General features: G+C 44.7%; 1 protein-coding gene across 4 annotated transcripts in view; it reads left to right on the forward strand.

Annotated features, from left to right (window-relative positions):
- The first annotated feature begins 893 nt into the window (after nt 1-893).
- The window catches only part of PLEKHM3 (pleckstrin homology domain containing M3), a 128,205-nt gene continuing 111,582 nt past the window's right edge, over nt 894-17,516 (forward strand). For all 4 annotated transcript variants that reach the window (XR_005626665.1, XR_005626664.1, XR_005626663.1 and 1 more), the window contains exons 1-3: nt 894-1,118; nt 3,185-4,042; nt 10,896-11,831. Coding sequence is in view for 1 of the 4 variants with exons in the window: in XM_039700913.1 (XP_039556847.1) it covers nt 3,385-4,042; nt 10,896-11,831 (1,594 nt within the window). In the remaining 3 variants the exon portion in view is untranslated. The remainder of the gene's footprint in view (nt 1,119-3,184; nt 4,043-10,895; nt 11,832-17,516) is intronic.

A 17,516-nucleotide genomic window follows, 5' to 3' on the forward strand; every position in this document is an offset into this window, starting at 1 on the left:
GGGATTTTTGAATCACTTGGGAAAAAGCTTGCCTTGTGCCACAGCAACAAAATACAGCCAGGATCCAAGAGAATGTGATAGTTTGCACAGGGACAGTGTCCCAGCTGATGCTTGCTCTCTACAGTTGTCCCTTGTGAAATTCCTCCTTATCAGTTGCCTCTCCAGGATAGGTGTGACAGGCAAGCAGGAGTGCAGCCTTCAATTGCTGCTCAGAGAGCTGGCCACTGCATGCCTGGGGTTCAAAACCACTCGAAGGGGAGGGGAAGTGTCTTGAGCCAGGACTCTTGCAGGACTCTTCAGCTCCTTGTGCAAGCACTTTGTGCCAGTGATGTGCAGGGTTGCATAGGCAATGGTAAAAGCTGTGTGTGTGACAGCCAGCTGTGCATCCTTGCTCTCTTCTGTCCACTCGGGTGTGCCCACCTGACAAATACAGCTCGACTTCTTAACTATTAGGTAGCACCTAAGTCATCAGCTTCGTAGCTTTTTTTAGGGATTCTGCACAGCAGAGTCTGGTTTTCAAGGACTATCATTGACCTAAGTATGTCCTGTTTAGATTCAGGGCAGTACTTGTCTGATGTGAGCAGCAGAGCAGGTCAGAAATCCCTTCCCATGAAGGAAGTGATTTTCATTGCTTCCCTCCTGGAGGAGGTTGTGATGAAGCTGTTTACTGCCATGTCAGAGTTTCCTTTCATTTGGCACCAAATCCATGCAGACATCGCAATTAAATTTTTGTTGAGTGCTGCTGTCGGAAAGTGCCTAATTGCATTTGTGGAGGATATGCAATTGCAGGATCCCAGTGTTAGTGGGCATTACTGGCACAGCTCTTTTTGTGGTGTAGGGGAGGATGAGCTTGCCACCACTGATGTCACCTTTTACATCTTTATTGAGCAGGTCAAACAGACTGCTTGGGAAGATATGAATGCTGCAGTTTATGAGCTATGTGATACAGGGGCCTGTCATCTCCTCATGACCACGTGATTCAGCATCCTACTGGCTGTGAGGTCACTTGGTAGTTTGGCATCACCACACTTGGCTGGCTGGTAGCTCCAGTCTCACAGGATCCAGAGAAACGTTCAGCCACTTGGAGCCTCTGGCATTTAAAACTGAACTTGTCAAACGTAAGTGTCAATTTTTATCCCTTGCTTTCCACCTTTCCTAGTGACTTAAAGAACAGACCAGCATTGTTCTGCTGTCACTAGAATGCTGCAGTGGCATGTCACAAGCCCTTCTGGAGCGATTGCTTCTCCAGTTGCGTGAGGGAGGGAGTGCAAAGCTGCATCCTCTGCCATTCCCCATGAGGCAGCATCTTTGGATGGACCAGGCTGTAGCCTTCACTGCAGGCCTGTGGTTATGTTGGTGCTAGTTTTGTTCAAGTGAATGCTTCTTGCAGTTTGCAACTTCAAAATACCATTCTTGCTGTAAAAATATGCTACAGAAGTGTGTGAATAAGTGGACAGGTTGCACCACCTGTGTCCCTTAGGCTGTTCCTTGAGCTCCCAAGCTCTGTGGTAGCAGGGAGCAGAACACTGTTCTGGTGCTGCTGGCAGGACTGAGCTTCAAGAGTAACTCAATGCTGCATTAAGCTGACAATGCAGATGTGCCCAGGATGACTTAATTTCCCACTGCTGTCAACTGGCACAGTTGCACAGCTTTGCAAAGAGTCTGCTCCATACTGTTCTGACTTGAAATAACTCCAGGTCTATTTTGTTCAGCCCTCTGGTTGTGGTTTTATCTCTATCTTCAGTGTCTTACTCTGTGTTCACATAATTGAAGCTGATCCTACCCTGATTCACTATGAGACTAGCAAAGTGAATCCTTGCAAAGAGTTAAGGGGAGAAAGATCTCAATGTAAAGGCTTGATGCTCCAGAGTTGTGTGTGTGATTAGTTACTGCTTTTGAAAGTTACTTAGTTGGAGTGTCTTTGTGGACATCATAGTCTGAACTGCAGATCTACTAGGAGGGAGGGTGAGCTACTGCTTTTGAGCACAACTGGCTACAACTGGAGCAGGGGTGGGAGGAAGCCACTGGGGGATTGTGGAGGAGATTAGTTTGTGCTACAGAATTCTGTGTCCCCTTCTTTTGGGGTTGCTGGCCACGTTCCTCTCTTCCTCTGGCTTGCTATAGTAAAGGGTGCCTATTTAAGCAGCTTTCCTAACAGAAGTTAGGCTAAAAGACTGTTCTGGATTTAAAAAAAAAAACCCTACCTTAAATAGAAGCATTATCTGTTTTTGATGCTGTTTAATAAATGTTTTTTCCTGCTAAGTGTAAATCTCCATGGGTCCGGGTAGCACTTCAGAAGCATTTACAAACTAATGAGCTGCTAATTATTGGCCCAGCCCAGCTAATTAGTTTTGTTAAGAGTGTATTAATCTAGGTAGAGCTCTGAGCTAATGCAGCTTTGCTGCTTCTAGAACTTGAGCTGATGTGTTCAAAACTCTGACTTTAAGCTGTTCTGCATATACAAGCTCTGGGTACTGTGATTTGTCTTGGGAGACTTCAGGGCTGTTCTCCTGCCAGTACAAATGCCCAGCTCCAGGTCCCAAGAATTGCAGACATTTGACAAGTTACCCCAGTTTAAACATACCTACTGTGCTTTTCCCTTCAGCATGGCAGCACTGTGGATGGAGCTTCAAGGCAGCAGCAGGCTTGATTTATTTGGCAAATGTCACAGTTCTGTTTATGCAGACAGTAGGCAAGGTAGCTGCTGTAAAACTCATGTTGGTCTCCATAAAATTGCGAGTTCAAGCAATCTTGGGCAAAAAGGCAAACTGTTTGAGGCTGGTTGGCCTATGTTATGACCCTGAAGTTTATCAACTTTTTCTTAGAAAAAAGAAAGGGAGGGAAAGGGAAAGGCCTAAGGGAAACTCTGTGAAGCATTCCTTAGGTGGCTGTCTCTCAATGCAGCTTACTAAAGCTTGGTTAACAAATGGTATCACTTTGGTTTCCCATCATCTGGTGTCCCATCCTGCTCTCTGCAGCTTTCAGTTCAAAAAGTGATTATACAGAGAGTTCATACAGAGTGCACAACAGAAACCACAAGGGGTTTCTTCATACACAATAATTTTGTGCCAGTTGAAGGAGAAAGTTAAATAAAGGGGATTATGACTGTGAGAGGAGTGATGTAATTAAACATATTTACCTGGAATAGGCTCTTACTGATGTGATGTTTTGCTTTTCTTTACAGATACTCTTCATCCCTATGAGCTTGTTTCATACAGGGACCAGAGCCCACTTGGTCAGTGGGTGTTAGATCTTCCCTCTGAAGACAGATATTGAATTGGTTACTTCCACTGTGGGTTGGAGTTGGTGATTGTGTTTGCCCACCACATCCAAGTTAATGGTGTGCCAAGGATAGATGTGAAGCAGGTCTTCAGCTCCATATTGATGTGGTATCTTCTTAACTCATCGCAACGCCTTGAGCCCACAGCAGCACAGGATATGGAGGCTCTGGAAGTGGATGACATTAGCCCTGCCTTGGAAGTGACTGAAGACTTTTTCAATAGTTTTGATACTAAGCTTGAAAAGATTGTGCAGCCCTCTGAGGTGTATGGTCTGCAGGAGGTCCCAGAGCTGGTTGGGCATGAGGTATTTGATCAGATAACAGAGAGCAGGAACCTGAGGAACGTCGCCTCCTTAGCCAAAAGTAGCCTCATCTGGGATCACTGCAAAAATGGCCTCTTGGAAACCAAAGCTCAGACAGTGTTCCCTGCCAAAGACCAATGCAGGGTGCAGAGGGGAACAGCTGCTGACAACCTTGCTTGGGCAGGGGAAGGGGAGACCACAGCTTTTAATATCTTCAAGATCTGCCAGCGGCGGAGAGATAGGCCTCGCTCAGTGAATGACATCCTGGTGCAGAATGAGGAAGCCTCCATCTTCAAACCAGGTCACAACAGGTCACGCTCTGATATCAGCCATGTCAACTGGAGAGTGGTCTTCACAGGCACCTCCCTGCAGCAGCCACCTGCACCTGGTCAGGACAATAACTGTGCTCTGCTTTCCTACCTGGCACTAACCAAGGGAGAGGATATCCAAGGAAACACAGGTTTGTGCTGGTGCTTTGTTTATGTTTGTATGAGGAGTTTCTTATCTGATTTTAGTGTTTGTCTTGAAAGAGGAGCTGAATGTTAAAAAACACAAAAAAACCCACTCAAATCCTACTGTGAGGTAACTCTTAAAAGAAGATAAATAAGTATGGCTCTTTTGTCTTTGATGTAACTCTGTGTGTTTGCCTGCCTAAGGATAATTTTTTAAACTTAACTTTATTTCTGTTCTTTTTATGGTTTAAATATCTAAGCTTGTTTTACTTTTTGCTTCTGTCTTACTCAATTTGACTCAGGAAAAAATTATTTATTTGCTGTGTATTTCTGGTCATTTCCTTGAATGATTTTCCCAAACTCAAAAAAAGCTTTGAATGCTAAAGCTATTGGGAGAATGGCAAATCCCAACAAAAGCAGTTTTCATAAAGTGAAAGAGCAGCCATTAAAAAGAAGGTGCACAGAGCTCTACTGTAAGGCCCAAGATCTCTGTTCTCTTTCTTTAAATAATGCTGAATTTTCAGTCCATAAGCAAGTAACAGAAACTAAAGCACTCAATTTGTCAATATTAAGGCATTCCTGTCAGCATTGTGTGGGGCACAGGAAGTGTTGCTATCAGATTGAGGCAGGCATCTCCAGTGAGCCATATGAAGTGGTGTTTCAGCAAGTGATGCTTCTTCCTTTTCCTTCCCCAAGCACTGCACTGAAGAGGTTCTGCTCAGGGCTTTGGAAACACTGACCCCCTGTCTCCAGCTCCATGATTTATTTTGTAGATGCCAGAAATGGACTGAGCACTTATGGAGAGGAACAGCACCTAGTGCCACAAAGATTTCTGTAATCTAAATAAAGGCAGGGCTTAACTAAAAATCAAGGGATTGTGAAAGGGTGCATGTATGCATATGGTGGCTTGACTCCAGTTATGAATAGATGGCCTGTGTAGGGTTAAAATAAACTTTTTGTGTTGGGTTTTCCAGGTAAGTCAGTGACATTGGAACATGTAAAGCAGGTGCCTAAGTGTTTGTGTTTGGGGAGATGTGTGTGTATAAATATATATAACATGTAAGTATGTGTAAGTGTATATGTAGGTACAAACATTGTGCTCTATTGTGACACAGTTGCTGTAGCCCAAAGAGTGTTCTTGGTTGACAAAGGCAAGTGCATCTGCTGTTACTTTTGTCTAGGGAGATATATTGCTTCTTGTAGAGTGCAGTCTCTGTTCTGTATCTTTCTGGGAAAGGATGCAGAACAGAAATGCACTCACAAGTCTGGAGACAGAGCTCTTTGTTTTTGTCTGCTGTATCCTGGGCACCTCCTGGGTTTGATGTGTAACAACTTCATATGCCCACAGAAACTCCATTAAAATGCAGCCATTGAAGGTCTATGTCCCTGAGAGTGTTTTAAACTTAATCTGTGATTCTGTGATATGAAATTCCTATGGACCCACTTCTCAAGGTAGTCAGTGCTTGCTGTGTGCCCTTTAAGAGCTTTCTGTATGGAATGTCAGAAGGCAGGGGTACCTTCTTTGAGGAAGGAGAGCTTCTGTGCTCTGAAAATACATGTTTTTAACTTGTTTCCTTTACCTGTTCTTTTCAGCAGCTGTGTAGGTTTTACAAGGTAGCTGTGCTATTTCTTCCCTCTGTGTTTACAAGAGAGCCTCACAAAGAGTTTGCTGCTACTGTGAGCTGACCTGAAAAGAGAAGTGCAAAAGCAAGAAAGTAGGTTTTGCAGATGTGTATCTGTGGCTACTAATTATTCTCCAGAAAAGATTGAAGAATATGTTTGGAGGTTGGATAAAACCTATTGCAGTTGTTGAAGGGGTCATAGTTGTTGCATCCTTAGAAGACATCCCTTTTCAGGGTTTTAATCCAAATTAAATGAATGCTGTGAGATATTGAGAGGACCTTCAGCAACTCCTGTCAGTCCTTGCTGCTGTAAAGGACTTCCCTCTGGGGCCTGCAGAGGTCTCCCAGTCCTCCAAAGCTGTCCCAGTTACTGCATACATGAACTCTTCACTGTTTTTTTTCATAGTATACCCATTACTGTGGCCTTCTCTGTTCCTGCTGCTTGCTCTTTCATAAATCACTTAGGTTGGAAAAAACCTTTAAGATTATCTCCTCCAGCTGTTAACCCAGCACTGCCGACTCTACCCCTAAACTGTAATACAAATAAAATGGCACTGATTCCTTTCCATGTGCTAAGAAAGAAAAGGACCTGAAAAGAAGCTCTGCCTTTTGGAGCAGTATCTTTGGCCTGCTGGTGAAAGAACTCATGTGCTAGGAATAAATCCTGTTTGTGCTGTGGGGCACAAGCAGGAAGCAGAGCAAAGTTATAAGCAAATTCAAGGCAGGCTCTTGTATTCCTGGGCATGTGGCCTGGCAGACAAAGAAAGAATACTGCTCTTATAATATACAGTGAAGCTTGGCTTGGATTTTTAAAGCACAGTGTTTTAAACACAGCATGGCTTGATGGTCAGGTGGGTGTTACTCAAACACTGCCCCTCCCGACAGTGTGGGTGCTACAGTACTTTTTCCAGGTACCTGTTTTGTTTGCCTACTGTGCCTGTGAGCTTGGGGAACTCTAGAGCTGTCACTGGGTTGAGCACTTGCAGGCTGACAAACTGAAGGATACATATCTGCAGACCCAGGTGGGAAGAAAAGACTGTATTTTTAAGTAGGAAGATAGTGGACGTTGTGGATCTGAGGCACAGTTTGTCCCTGATCTAGCAAATCCCACCAAGAAGGTGACTAGCCCAACCCAGTTTGAGAGCATTTTAGGTCCCAAACATGTTTTGTAAAAATGTTCAGTTTTGTAAAAATCCGAGAGGAAAACTACTGACAAAAACTCTGTAACTTGCACTCATCACTTAGTAAGCATTAGAGAATTCAGAGAGGAGTGCCCCCTCAAGATGCAAACTCCTCACAAACCAGGCATCTCTGCTTCTGCTCAGTGGTGGAAAACAGAGTAAACTCTCCTGCCGTGCCTGCTGAGATGCAAGTACAGTCAGTTGTTCTGGAGTGTGTCTCTTCTGGACATACTGCTACAACATTTGGCCTCTCTCTCCAGAGGTGCTGGTTGCACCAGCTGCCCCAAGTGTGGCCAGTGGTAGGTGGGTGCTGGGCTGGCCTGGTTTCAGTGCTATGTGCAGGGTTCCTATCTGGGACAAGGGGGCATTTCCCAATGGAGAGGAGAGATGCTGAGGAAAATATTACTCTGTCCCCAGCTGCCGAGTCTCTCTTTGTTTTCCTCTGCCTTCTTCCACCTCTTTCCTTGAAATTATAACTCCAAATGGCTCAGATGTGAGCCATTTACTGTGATTATTTCCTTGTTTTTTACTCTTCTTCAATTTACTCTGCCTGTCTCCATAAGGAGGAAAAGAGATGCAGTTTCTGTTTGGAAGATGGATAGAGAGGTGGTACCATTTGCTCTCTGAGTAAAAAGGTATTATCTGGCACAGTGCATGTGGAAGAGATAAAGGAGCAGAGCTGTGAGATGTGTGTATATGTGCAGCATATGAATTCAGCCTGTCTCTGCCAGCATCTCTTGCCCTGACCTAAACAATACGAGGCATTTGAATGTTAATCAGGGTGGCTGCTGGTTCTGTCCCAGTTTGAACGAGAGCCATTGGAGCCGATTTCACAGAGCTTGAAGGGAAGGAGTGGGGTGAAGGAGGGAGAGGGGGGTGCCTCTGTGAAAAACAGGAGAGATAGCCTTTCTCTAACTCAACAAAAGACAAGCAAACCTGTGTGTGGATGAAGGAGGGGTGGCTGGGGGAAGGTTATGAGTTGTCTTATTATGGAGAAGCTTGAACAGTCATCTGTACTTGATGGAAGCGAGAGAGATTGCAGTTGGAGCTGCAGAAGCGCTGCCTCCCTGATTGGATTAATAGAAAGGGAAGATGACTCTAGAATGGCTGTCCATTATCTGCACTACAAAGGGATTAGTGTGGGTTTCAGAGAAATTAATGGCTTTTGAGTTAGTGCAGAAATACTAATGAATGTCAGGGCCAGAGATGTACTGTGAACAAAATTGGTTCTCTTTCAGTGTGTCCATGTGTGTGCACATCTATCTATTTGGGCTATCAAAGTATGCATTTTCTCTACCATTTTGGGTTACAGATTAGGCTTTCAGTTTTCATATTTAGCTGAAATACCCTCGAGTAGTTTATTGATATGCAAGGTACAGTTATACTGACCTTTTTAGACCTAGTGCCAAAATAGCAATTTTTGAAATTGTTGTTATGGTTTTTGCCATATCTGCAGGAAAAATCTCTGTAGATGGAGTCCTTTGAGCATGGTGTTAAAAGCAGGTTCTGTTCTGAGTATGTGGGTAAATGGGGAAGCTGAGGCTGAGCTGTCAAGGTGAAATCTAAGTGTCCCCTTTTTTTGTTAGGGTGGCTGCAAGGTAGCATTCTTCCCCGATTTTTAACCCCCGTGAGATTTCCATACCAACCTTAAGTATATCAAACAACTAATTTTCATGTATGTTCATTAAGTTTAACTGGAGCTTGTCTGCTTAATCCTTATAAATCCTTAAAAGTTGGTCTTTGCTGAAGAGCTGGCAAAAGCTTTTACACTGCTGCTCTTCTGATTCTTTCTCCTGCCCATAGAAGAAACTGAGAATTAGCTACAGGAGTACTTGCAGTCAAAGGCAGGAGCATCTTCTTAGAATGAAGGTTACAGCCCAAGGTTGCCCCAGTAGGTATTAGAAGCTCCTGGACAGTAACTAAGTTCCTCAAATACAAAGAGTCTCTGACTCTCCTTGTGCTTCAGGAGGACAGACAGACTCACCCCTCATCCAGCAGTGGTGAGAGCAGTTTGGCCAGCAATCTTGGCCATATTAGCTGGGAAGCCCATGGAGATGTAGTTGCTATACTATGGTTTTGTTTCCAAGCTTCATCCAGTCTAGATGTTTCTGTTCTCTTAGCTCTGTGTTGCAGACATCCTCAGTATACTCAGAGATGATGTCTAAAGCTTGTTAGAGTGTGGCCTGTTAACATGAGTGTAACTGGTTAAGCTGAGATGCTGGAAATGTTTTATGCCTCCAGCTATCCCTGTTTCAAAGGCTGTCAGCTCCAGGGTGGAAATGTTGACTAGACCAGTTCTTGTATTGCCGTGGTCTGTAATGCTGTGTGTTAAAGTCAGTTGATGCTGGTTTTATTGTGACCTAATTTGCTGGACAGTGGATGAGGAGCTGTGTCCAGGTTGCTACCTTGCTCTTGTGCCAGGAATAGCAGACTCTAAGGGAGACAGACAATTAGAGGCAGAAACCTTTACTTGTGTCTGCTAATTCTGTCACTGTTTGTGAGTCAAGACCCAGCACAGGTACCCTTAGTGGAAGGGTAAAGTAGAACTCAAAGGGGAGTAAGAGTTTGTTCCTCAAGCCTGCGTTGTTTTGGGATGCCAAGTGTTACAGTATGTATTACAGTGTAGCAGTGAATGACTCTGGATTTATACAGGGACCAACAAAAATTGCCTAGAGCCACATGCCTAGCCCATGGTGAAAATATGAATCTTGCCTGTGGTGGCTGAAGTGGTGCAAATCAGATTGGAACAAATTTTGTATGGAAACCTTTTTTTAAAACTCAGAAATGCTTTAGATAATTCCTTTTAAAAGGAATCACCTTTGCATCACTTTAGTATTTGGAGTGACTTGTGTGTGGCTGGTTGTCTGTAGGTGAAGAAGATTCCCCTTGACTTTGCCTTGGGCTGGGATTTGTGAAATGGTCTGCTCCAAAGCACCTGAAGTGCTGAGATGCTCAGGTGTAGGTGTTTGAATCCTTCTGGGCAGCCTCTTACTTTTCATTTTTGGTCATGTCTGCTGCTCCTGAACCTGATTCTCATAAATCAGCAAAACTCTGGAGTAAACAGAGCTGCACAAAATGTTTTGGTCCCAGGTTGTGCTGAAATGCAGTAGGAAACTGCTGTGTTGGGCCCAGGTCTGCATTCACCATGCAGGTGCCAGGTGCTGTAGGCAGGGCTGGCAGCAGGGCTGTTCCAGCAGCCCCTCCACAGGACACAGCTGTGCCCATCAGCCACAGGTGGGGCCTCTTTGGCAGAACACATCTCAGGAGGAGCACAGCACTGGCAGCTGTGTCAAGAGCAGCTGAGGGTCAGAGAATGAGAATGTGCTCCAGCCCCTGGGGAGGACGTGGTGGAGCAGGATTTCCCTGCAGGCCCATGTGGGACCCCATGCTGGATAATATGGAGATTTCTGAAGGAACTGTCGCTACAGAGAGCTCATGCAGTGATACAATTAAGCTGAAGGACTGCAGCCCCTGGAGAGGACCATGCTGGAGCAGGGGAAAGATGTGAGAAGGAATGAGCTGACCAGATACCACTGTGCCCTTTCCCTCTGAGCTGCATAAGATGGGGGAGGCAGAGGTGGTGTGTGTGAAAACATGAAGTTGAGCCTGGGAAGGAGCAGGAAAGAGAGGGTAAGGTGTTTTAATTTTTATGTGTTTTTCACTGTCAAAATCTTATTTTAGCTGGCAATAGATTACTTGATAGTATTGTCCACTTCTGGACTAGGTTCTGGGAGACCTGCAGTGTTTTGTTGCTCTGCTATTGTCGTCCTGGATAATTGCTTTCTCGGGAAAATTGCTTTGTTTTTCTGTTCCTCTATTTCTTTGTTCCTTTTTGTAAGGTATTTTGATACCTCTGGGTAAAAAAGTGCTGTATTCGTGGTGGCTCAAAAGTAGAGTTAGTGCTTGTGTTTGATAATTATAACCTATTACATGAAGATTCTTTCTGTGATCCCATCTTCAGATGTGCCATGCATGAGTGGGAGAGATGTAGAAGCCAGAATGATGTAGTAATTTGAGACAATTAAATAATCACAATATTCTATTTTTTTTCCCTCCAGAACACAAGACAGTGTTCTCAAATCTTCTGAAGAAGGGATACTTGGAAGTTAGAAGAGACAATGACAGCTACTGGCAAACCTGTTACGCTGAACTGTCTCAGTACAAACTGTACCTGTATTGCTTGGACAGCAGTGGCAACCAGACCCTTCCCACCATGTATCCACTCATGCGTTTTCAAAGGGTCGCTGTTACCGGTGGCATTGAAACCAAGGTGGTGGACACTGTCCTGTCAGACAGCTCACAGCTGCAGCTGAAGGCTGAGTCCTCGTGGGAGACTTTGGACTGGGGACAGAAACTTTGGGAAGCAGTGCATGCATCTGGGCCTGCTTTTACAAGACAGCAGGAGAAACTGGAGAATGTGCCAAAGCCTGAAAATAACAGTGAACTTTCTCAAACTAATGGATTATTAGAGAAGCCTATGGAGCTCTTCCTGTCCATGAATTTGACTGAAAACACTAAAGAGTACCAAAATATTCTGAAATCAGGGACTCTTTACAGGTTAACTGTCCAGAATAACTGGAAGGCATTTACTTTTGTCTTGAACAGGTCTTATCTCATGGCATTCCAGCCTGGTAGGCTTGATGAAGATCCCCTGCTGAGCTACAATGTGGATGTGTGCCTGTCAGTCCAGACAGATACTCAGGATGGCTGTGACTCTTGCTTTCAGGTCATTTTTCCCCAGGATGTGCTGCGCCTGCGAGCAGAGACGCGCCAGAGGGCCCAGGAGTGGATGGAGGCACTGAAAGCAGCAGCCAATGCCACTCGAAGTTTGACTCAGAACCCACAGGTCACGCTCAGGAGCAAGCCTGGAGATCGGCCCTTTGGAAATGATCTTAGAAAGACCAAGCGCCAGTCTGTGACCACCAGCTTCCTGAGCATCCTGACCACACTGTCTCTGGAGAGAGGGCTCACAGTCCAGAGCTTCAAGTGTGCAGGTGAGCAGCCAGGTTGCAGCATCTGCACCTACATCCCCTCTACAGGAAAAGAAAATCACTTCAAAGAGCATGTGTGTGTTTTGGTAGCACAGCTGTTCCCTGCCTCTCACTGTGGCTGGAGTTAGCCTTTTTCTCTGTCAAATGTGGAGAAAAACCTATGGGATAGTCAGGGGTTTATCTGCTTTTGATGAGCAGTGCTGAAACATTAGATCCTGCACATACACCACTACATGGGCCAGGGCTGCCTTGCAGAGTGGCTGAGCTGTTTCCTTGATTCAGGACACTGTAAAGGTGGTGCAGAATCAAAGGGATTTGAATTAATTTGTTGTCTGATTCGAGTCCTATAGGCAAGATCATGTTTTTATCCAGTTTGGGAAGGAAGTGAAAATAGAGAGGATGTGTCTGAATGCAGTACATTGTCCTTTTACTTATCAAGGGCACCTGTGTGGAGCAAATTTGGGCACCTTACGCCTAAACTATAGTCTCTGACTTGCTTTAGTTACACTCACTTAGAAATTGTCAGCTCAAGCAGAAACAGATCTTTTGGAGACTTTTTCTTTTGTATTATGGGAGCCGTGGTGGTTGTGCCTCTCCTCCATGCTGCTTTGGGGCTGGTTCTTATGTTGCTCTGGAACCACATATGACTCCAGGGAGTATCAGTTTGGGCCCAGGACCTGCTGGCTGGCCTCAGTGTCTTTCAGGGGAGACCTGGGCCCTAGAAGTACTGGGCTGCCCTCAAAATTGTCCATGGGTGCAGTTGGGTTTGTCCTTCTCTGGTAGCCATCTGCAGGTCATGTTCCTGCTCATCTCTCTATAGTGCATGGAATCCACCTTGGCAGCTGGAGCATCATGAAGGTTGGCATCATTGCAGTTAATGATTTAGTCACAGTATTTGGGCTTCTGCCTGAATTCAGCTCTGTTCTTGGCCACATTTGTATGACTTGATGTAATTTGTTTTATATTTTGCTTAATCTTCTGACTGAGGTTCAGGAGAGTTTCAAGTGAATATTTTCAATTACCTCCTCTAAAATAGGATCAGGCCCTGGCATGGCAACAAAATACATGTCTCCAATGTGAAACAGATTTTAGTTTTGCTTTATGTAGTATGGGAGCAGACATTTCTCTGGGAAAGTGTGGATTCCCTCTGCCAAACGTGGGATGATTAATATCCACTCACTCATGTATTCCCCACAAAAATAAGGTGCTCTGACCAGGCTTGCATGATGTCTTTTCCTGATACACCTGAGGCATTCCCAATACTCCTATGGTCTCCTTTTAGTCTGCCAAACTGAACAAATGTTCTGGTGGAGAGAAACTCCTCTTGAGTTGTGGCAGGTCTGTGGGAAGCTGGTCACTGGGATTCTCTGTCCCCGAGGATGGGGATTCACAGCACTTTCTGTAGGAGCGAGTCCTTTGCCGTTCCTGAGACCCTTAGGGCCGACTGGAGCTTGGAGCTGTCACCATGGTGCAGAGAAAGAAATAATTTTAGTTATAACTGGGGAGACTTGTTTGGCTCAGAAAAGTTTGTGCTGAGGAGGCACACGGGCGGGCTGAGCCTCTCTCCTTGTTCCTCGCTCCCTGCAGGCCGTTGTGCCGTTCAGCATGGGCTGCTGTTTAACCTGAGGGGCCTGCTGTTGGTAATTACGGCTTGCAGGCATTGAGAGCGGCTTTCCCCAGGGCTGCTGGGAGGGGTAAGCTTGGAGAAAGATGAGGAGGGGGGAGGAAGAAAAGTTTTGCTGTGAATTCTTCAGCCATTTAGTGCAAATTCCTGTAATTACCGTCTTTGTGTCCTGTCCCAATGGCACATAATACAGCAGAAGCCTTTCCTAATTGAGACCTTACAGGAGGTACAAATCCCTCCTTTGTTCAGCCTGACAAATTAGTGCCAGAAAGTGGCAAGGTCCGAGTGGGAATCAAAGGCAAGCAACACAAAGATGGAACTTACGGCTACAGTAATAACCCTCTCTAGTCCTGCAGGGGTGGGAGGGAAGGAAAAGTAATGACCAATGAAAAATGAAGGGTTTTTTTGTTATAAATTCCCTTGACATGACAGCACCTCAGGGCTGCTTTATTTATTTAGGAAAAGCGATTAAATAGTAATACAACAGGGCAGACCATTGTCTCTCGAGCTACCCCCCTTCCTGCAGACCCCTGCTGCCTTGGCTAATTGATTGACAATGAACCTCTGATAAAGAAGGTTGCTGGGAGGACCTGATGGGGACAGGCTTTTTAAAATTTATTTTCTCTCTGCAGTCTTTGTGGGGTTCCCTTCCCCGGTTTTTTTTTTTTTGTTTTTGTTTTTTTTTCCTGTTTGAAATGCTCTCGGCATCCCGTTTCCCTTTTTTCCCCTCAGTAAAAGCTTTTTAAGGAATTGGTCCCAGACAAACAGCTGATATTCACAAGCAGGTAGGGAAGAATGTGAATGTCTGTGCCTCGCTATTGACAGGTTTATCTTGGAGTCTGGCTAGCACTTTTCAACTCGTGATACAAACCAGGGCAGTGGTGTCAGATGTAGTCATGGGGCAGGGAGGACAAAGTGTTGATACCCTGGAGTCAGAAGGGCAGTTGGAAAAAAAATTCTCTTTTGCTCGATCAGCAGACACGAAAGCTTTTCTCCACATTTCTAACTCTGTTTTACTGCAGAGGGCAGGGCATTACTGGTTGTAATTTGAAAAAAAATGAATTAACAGGCCACTGATTAGCAGTGGAGAGGCAGGGAATTTATAAACCCTTTTAATTTTGTGGCCATTATTTATATTTTTGTCTTAGAGAAAGGCATCTGGGTAAAGGTAGGCATTTCTCCTGGAGGTCTGTAAGGAGCAAATATCCCCAGGTGCCCTTCACTATCGTTATTTCTTTGTCATGTGGCATCACTTTTCTATAGATGAGGAAGACAAATGGCCTTTGCCCTTGCCTCCTGTTTTTGCATAGCTCCTGTTCTTTTCATGGCTCTCTTCTGTTTCACCTTTTGTTTTCTTTCTCCTCGTCCTTTATTAAAACAGACTTTTTTTTCCAGAGAAGTCAGTTGTGTTTGCCAGGAACTCTGTTACTTAGACAGCAAGTCCTAATGGATGTGGGAATTTCTGCCTCTGGAAAATGTGCTCTGCACGCTTCCATTTCTCTGTGTGGCTTTCCCTGCTCCTCTTCTGGGGTGCCTTCTGTCTTTTCCGCCCTGCTTCTCCATGTCTCCTCACTTGCCAAAACGATAAATACTGCTATTAGGGCTTGAATGACTTGGCTGGCTGAGCTGACACTAGGTGCAGAGAAGCCGGGGTTAGTAAATGTGCTATTTCCTGAGCTTGCAGCCCTGGCAAACGAAGCAGCAGGTGGAGAGCTGTTGTCTTTCAAGGAATCGTTCTGCACCTAGCGCTGTGATCCTGTGTGTTGCTGGGGGACAGCCCAGTGCAACATGCACGGCTCATTCAACCTCTGCTCTATCCCAACCCCTTGGTCTACAATCAGTCCCTGTTGCAGTAAAAATAAAATTCCTGGGTTTTTTCCCCCCTTAGTGAAAATAAAGTATTTCCTAATAGATTGCAAGCCAGCAAGTAATTTAAAAAACAAAATAAAATAGTCATTTGCAATATCAACTTTGTTCAATTTCTCAAAAAGCTTTACAGTTGAAACTTCTCAAATACAGACAGTTGAGAAGCATCCTTGAATTTAGTAAATACTTAGTGAACTGTCATTACACCCAGCACTTACTTGTAGCATGTCACTGAAATAAAAATGCTAGAGGATAAACCTAGAAAATGCAGCACAATAATAAAATACCATAAGGTCCTTTGGAAGGTTTTTAGAACTCTTGTCACATTTTAGTTCTCAATAACCATTGTTCTCACCTGTCCAGGGCTTTTAGGATTGTGCTTTTTCTAAGTGCTGTATTTGTTTTGTGCTTGGTTTCATTTCAATTGATCTCTTTCTTCCGAGGCTTCAGCAGCTTTTTACCTTCCCTGCATTTGAGACTCTGTAAAATCCCCTAGGAATGTTTTGCACTGTAAAGGTTTCATTGTTTAGGTATCTTCACTTTAGGCTTTAGTCTTCTAGTCTTGTGTGTGACTTTCAGGCCCTATTTCTATTCATTTAAAACTTCCACTGCTAGCAGTGGGATTTTTAAACCAGCTGAGCAGAAAAATGCGTGGTCTAAGTTAGTATTTGGAAAATACACCATGTTTAAACAAGGTCACTGACTTGTTGGGAGGAGTGGGGGGAGTGTTTCCAAACAAGGGTGTCTGGAATTTGTGTGGCAGGGAGCACTTTATTTGCAGTGGACCTACATGTTTCAAAACACGAGTTTGCTGGGCCACAGTGCTTTGCCATATGACAGCTCATTTTGGACAAAGATAGGAAGATACCACATAGTTGGGTTGATTAAACCTGTTTATCACTGATCAGTTATGATCCCAGAGGCCATTTAATCCTCATTGATGAGTTCCTCAGTGCAGTTCTAGGATGGCATGACTAGAGCAAGTGACAGTGAAAGCTGTCAGCTTTGTCTGCTAGAAGTTGGGTCCTTCACCCTCCTGGAATTTGGCTGGCACCTCCACAGAGTGAGATTTTTGTCTTCATGGGATTTGGTTTGGAGTTGGCCTGCTGCTGCGTGGAAGCGCAGTTTAGATAAGTACTTGATCAGCTCTGTGCCCTGATGTGCACTTTGCAACCAACTGGTGTTTAAGCCACTTCTTTGTCTCAGCCCTGCAAGAGGAACTGCTGATACAGCTGTCTTGGCTGATGAATCTACATATTCCCCCGGCAGCCTCGAAGGGTGCCTTTTCTGCCTCTGTGGGGATAGGTGACCCCATTGCTCTAATCTGCCCCTGTCAACAGCTCTGCAGGTTTTCAGTACGTGCTAATTTATTGTACTATTGTGAGCTCAGTTCTGCTGCGTGTGAACGTGTCTCTACTGTAAGTGTAGGCTGTCCTTGGCTATGCCTTGTTTCTGCCTGGCTTGTGGGTGCTAGGTATGAGTTCACTACCCCCGAAGAACTCTTGGTTGTCTGGGGATCTTTTTGGTCCATTTGTGGTCTGAAACTAGTCTTGAGGGATCTTTTGGCATAGAGTTCAAAGAAAAGAATGCCCAAACCAGGCAGACTAAATGTCCAAGTCTCACCTTTGTTGAGATGCAAAAAGCTACATCTGGACAAAAGGAAGTATTTTTCAGACCTGAAAATTCCCAACACTTATACACCACCCCCACACCCCCACAGTTATTTTCTGGAGAACTCAGAGTTTCTTTCTCATGTGCAAGAAAGAGCTTTATTTGTTGGGCTAGCATCTTTTAAATCAGTCAGTCCAGCTTTGCTACTAAAGACCTTACCTTCCCAGAAAGGCACAGGCATTGGCACAACACTTTCTTTGCAGTTGCAGTTTATACCAGGTTCCTGAGTTGGTTTGGGCCATGGCCGTTAATTTAGTTTCCTAAGAAAGCAAAGGTTATGTTCCAATGCTGTTTGCTCAGTTTTACTCCTGCCCCGTAAAATTTGAATCTACTTGACTGTTCTAACAAAATTTGACAGGGGAGAAGAGGTAGCAAAGATGTGTGCACCTCGGAGGTGTCACAAAAGCCAGCATCGCAGGGAGCCCCTCCTAATCTTGCTCTGGAAAAAAAATCCTGTGAAGTGTACTGTGTATTTGTTTGGCATCAGAATGTCCTTGCAGATGTGCAGCCTTGAGGGACAAACACTG

This window comes from Passer montanus, unplaced genomic scaffold (assembly GCF_014805655.1).
Source record: "Passer montanus isolate IOZ18808 unplaced genomic scaffold, ASM1480565v1 scaffold1, whole genome shotgun sequence".
NCBI lineage: Eukaryota > Metazoa > Chordata > Aves > Passeriformes > Passeridae > Passer > Passer montanus.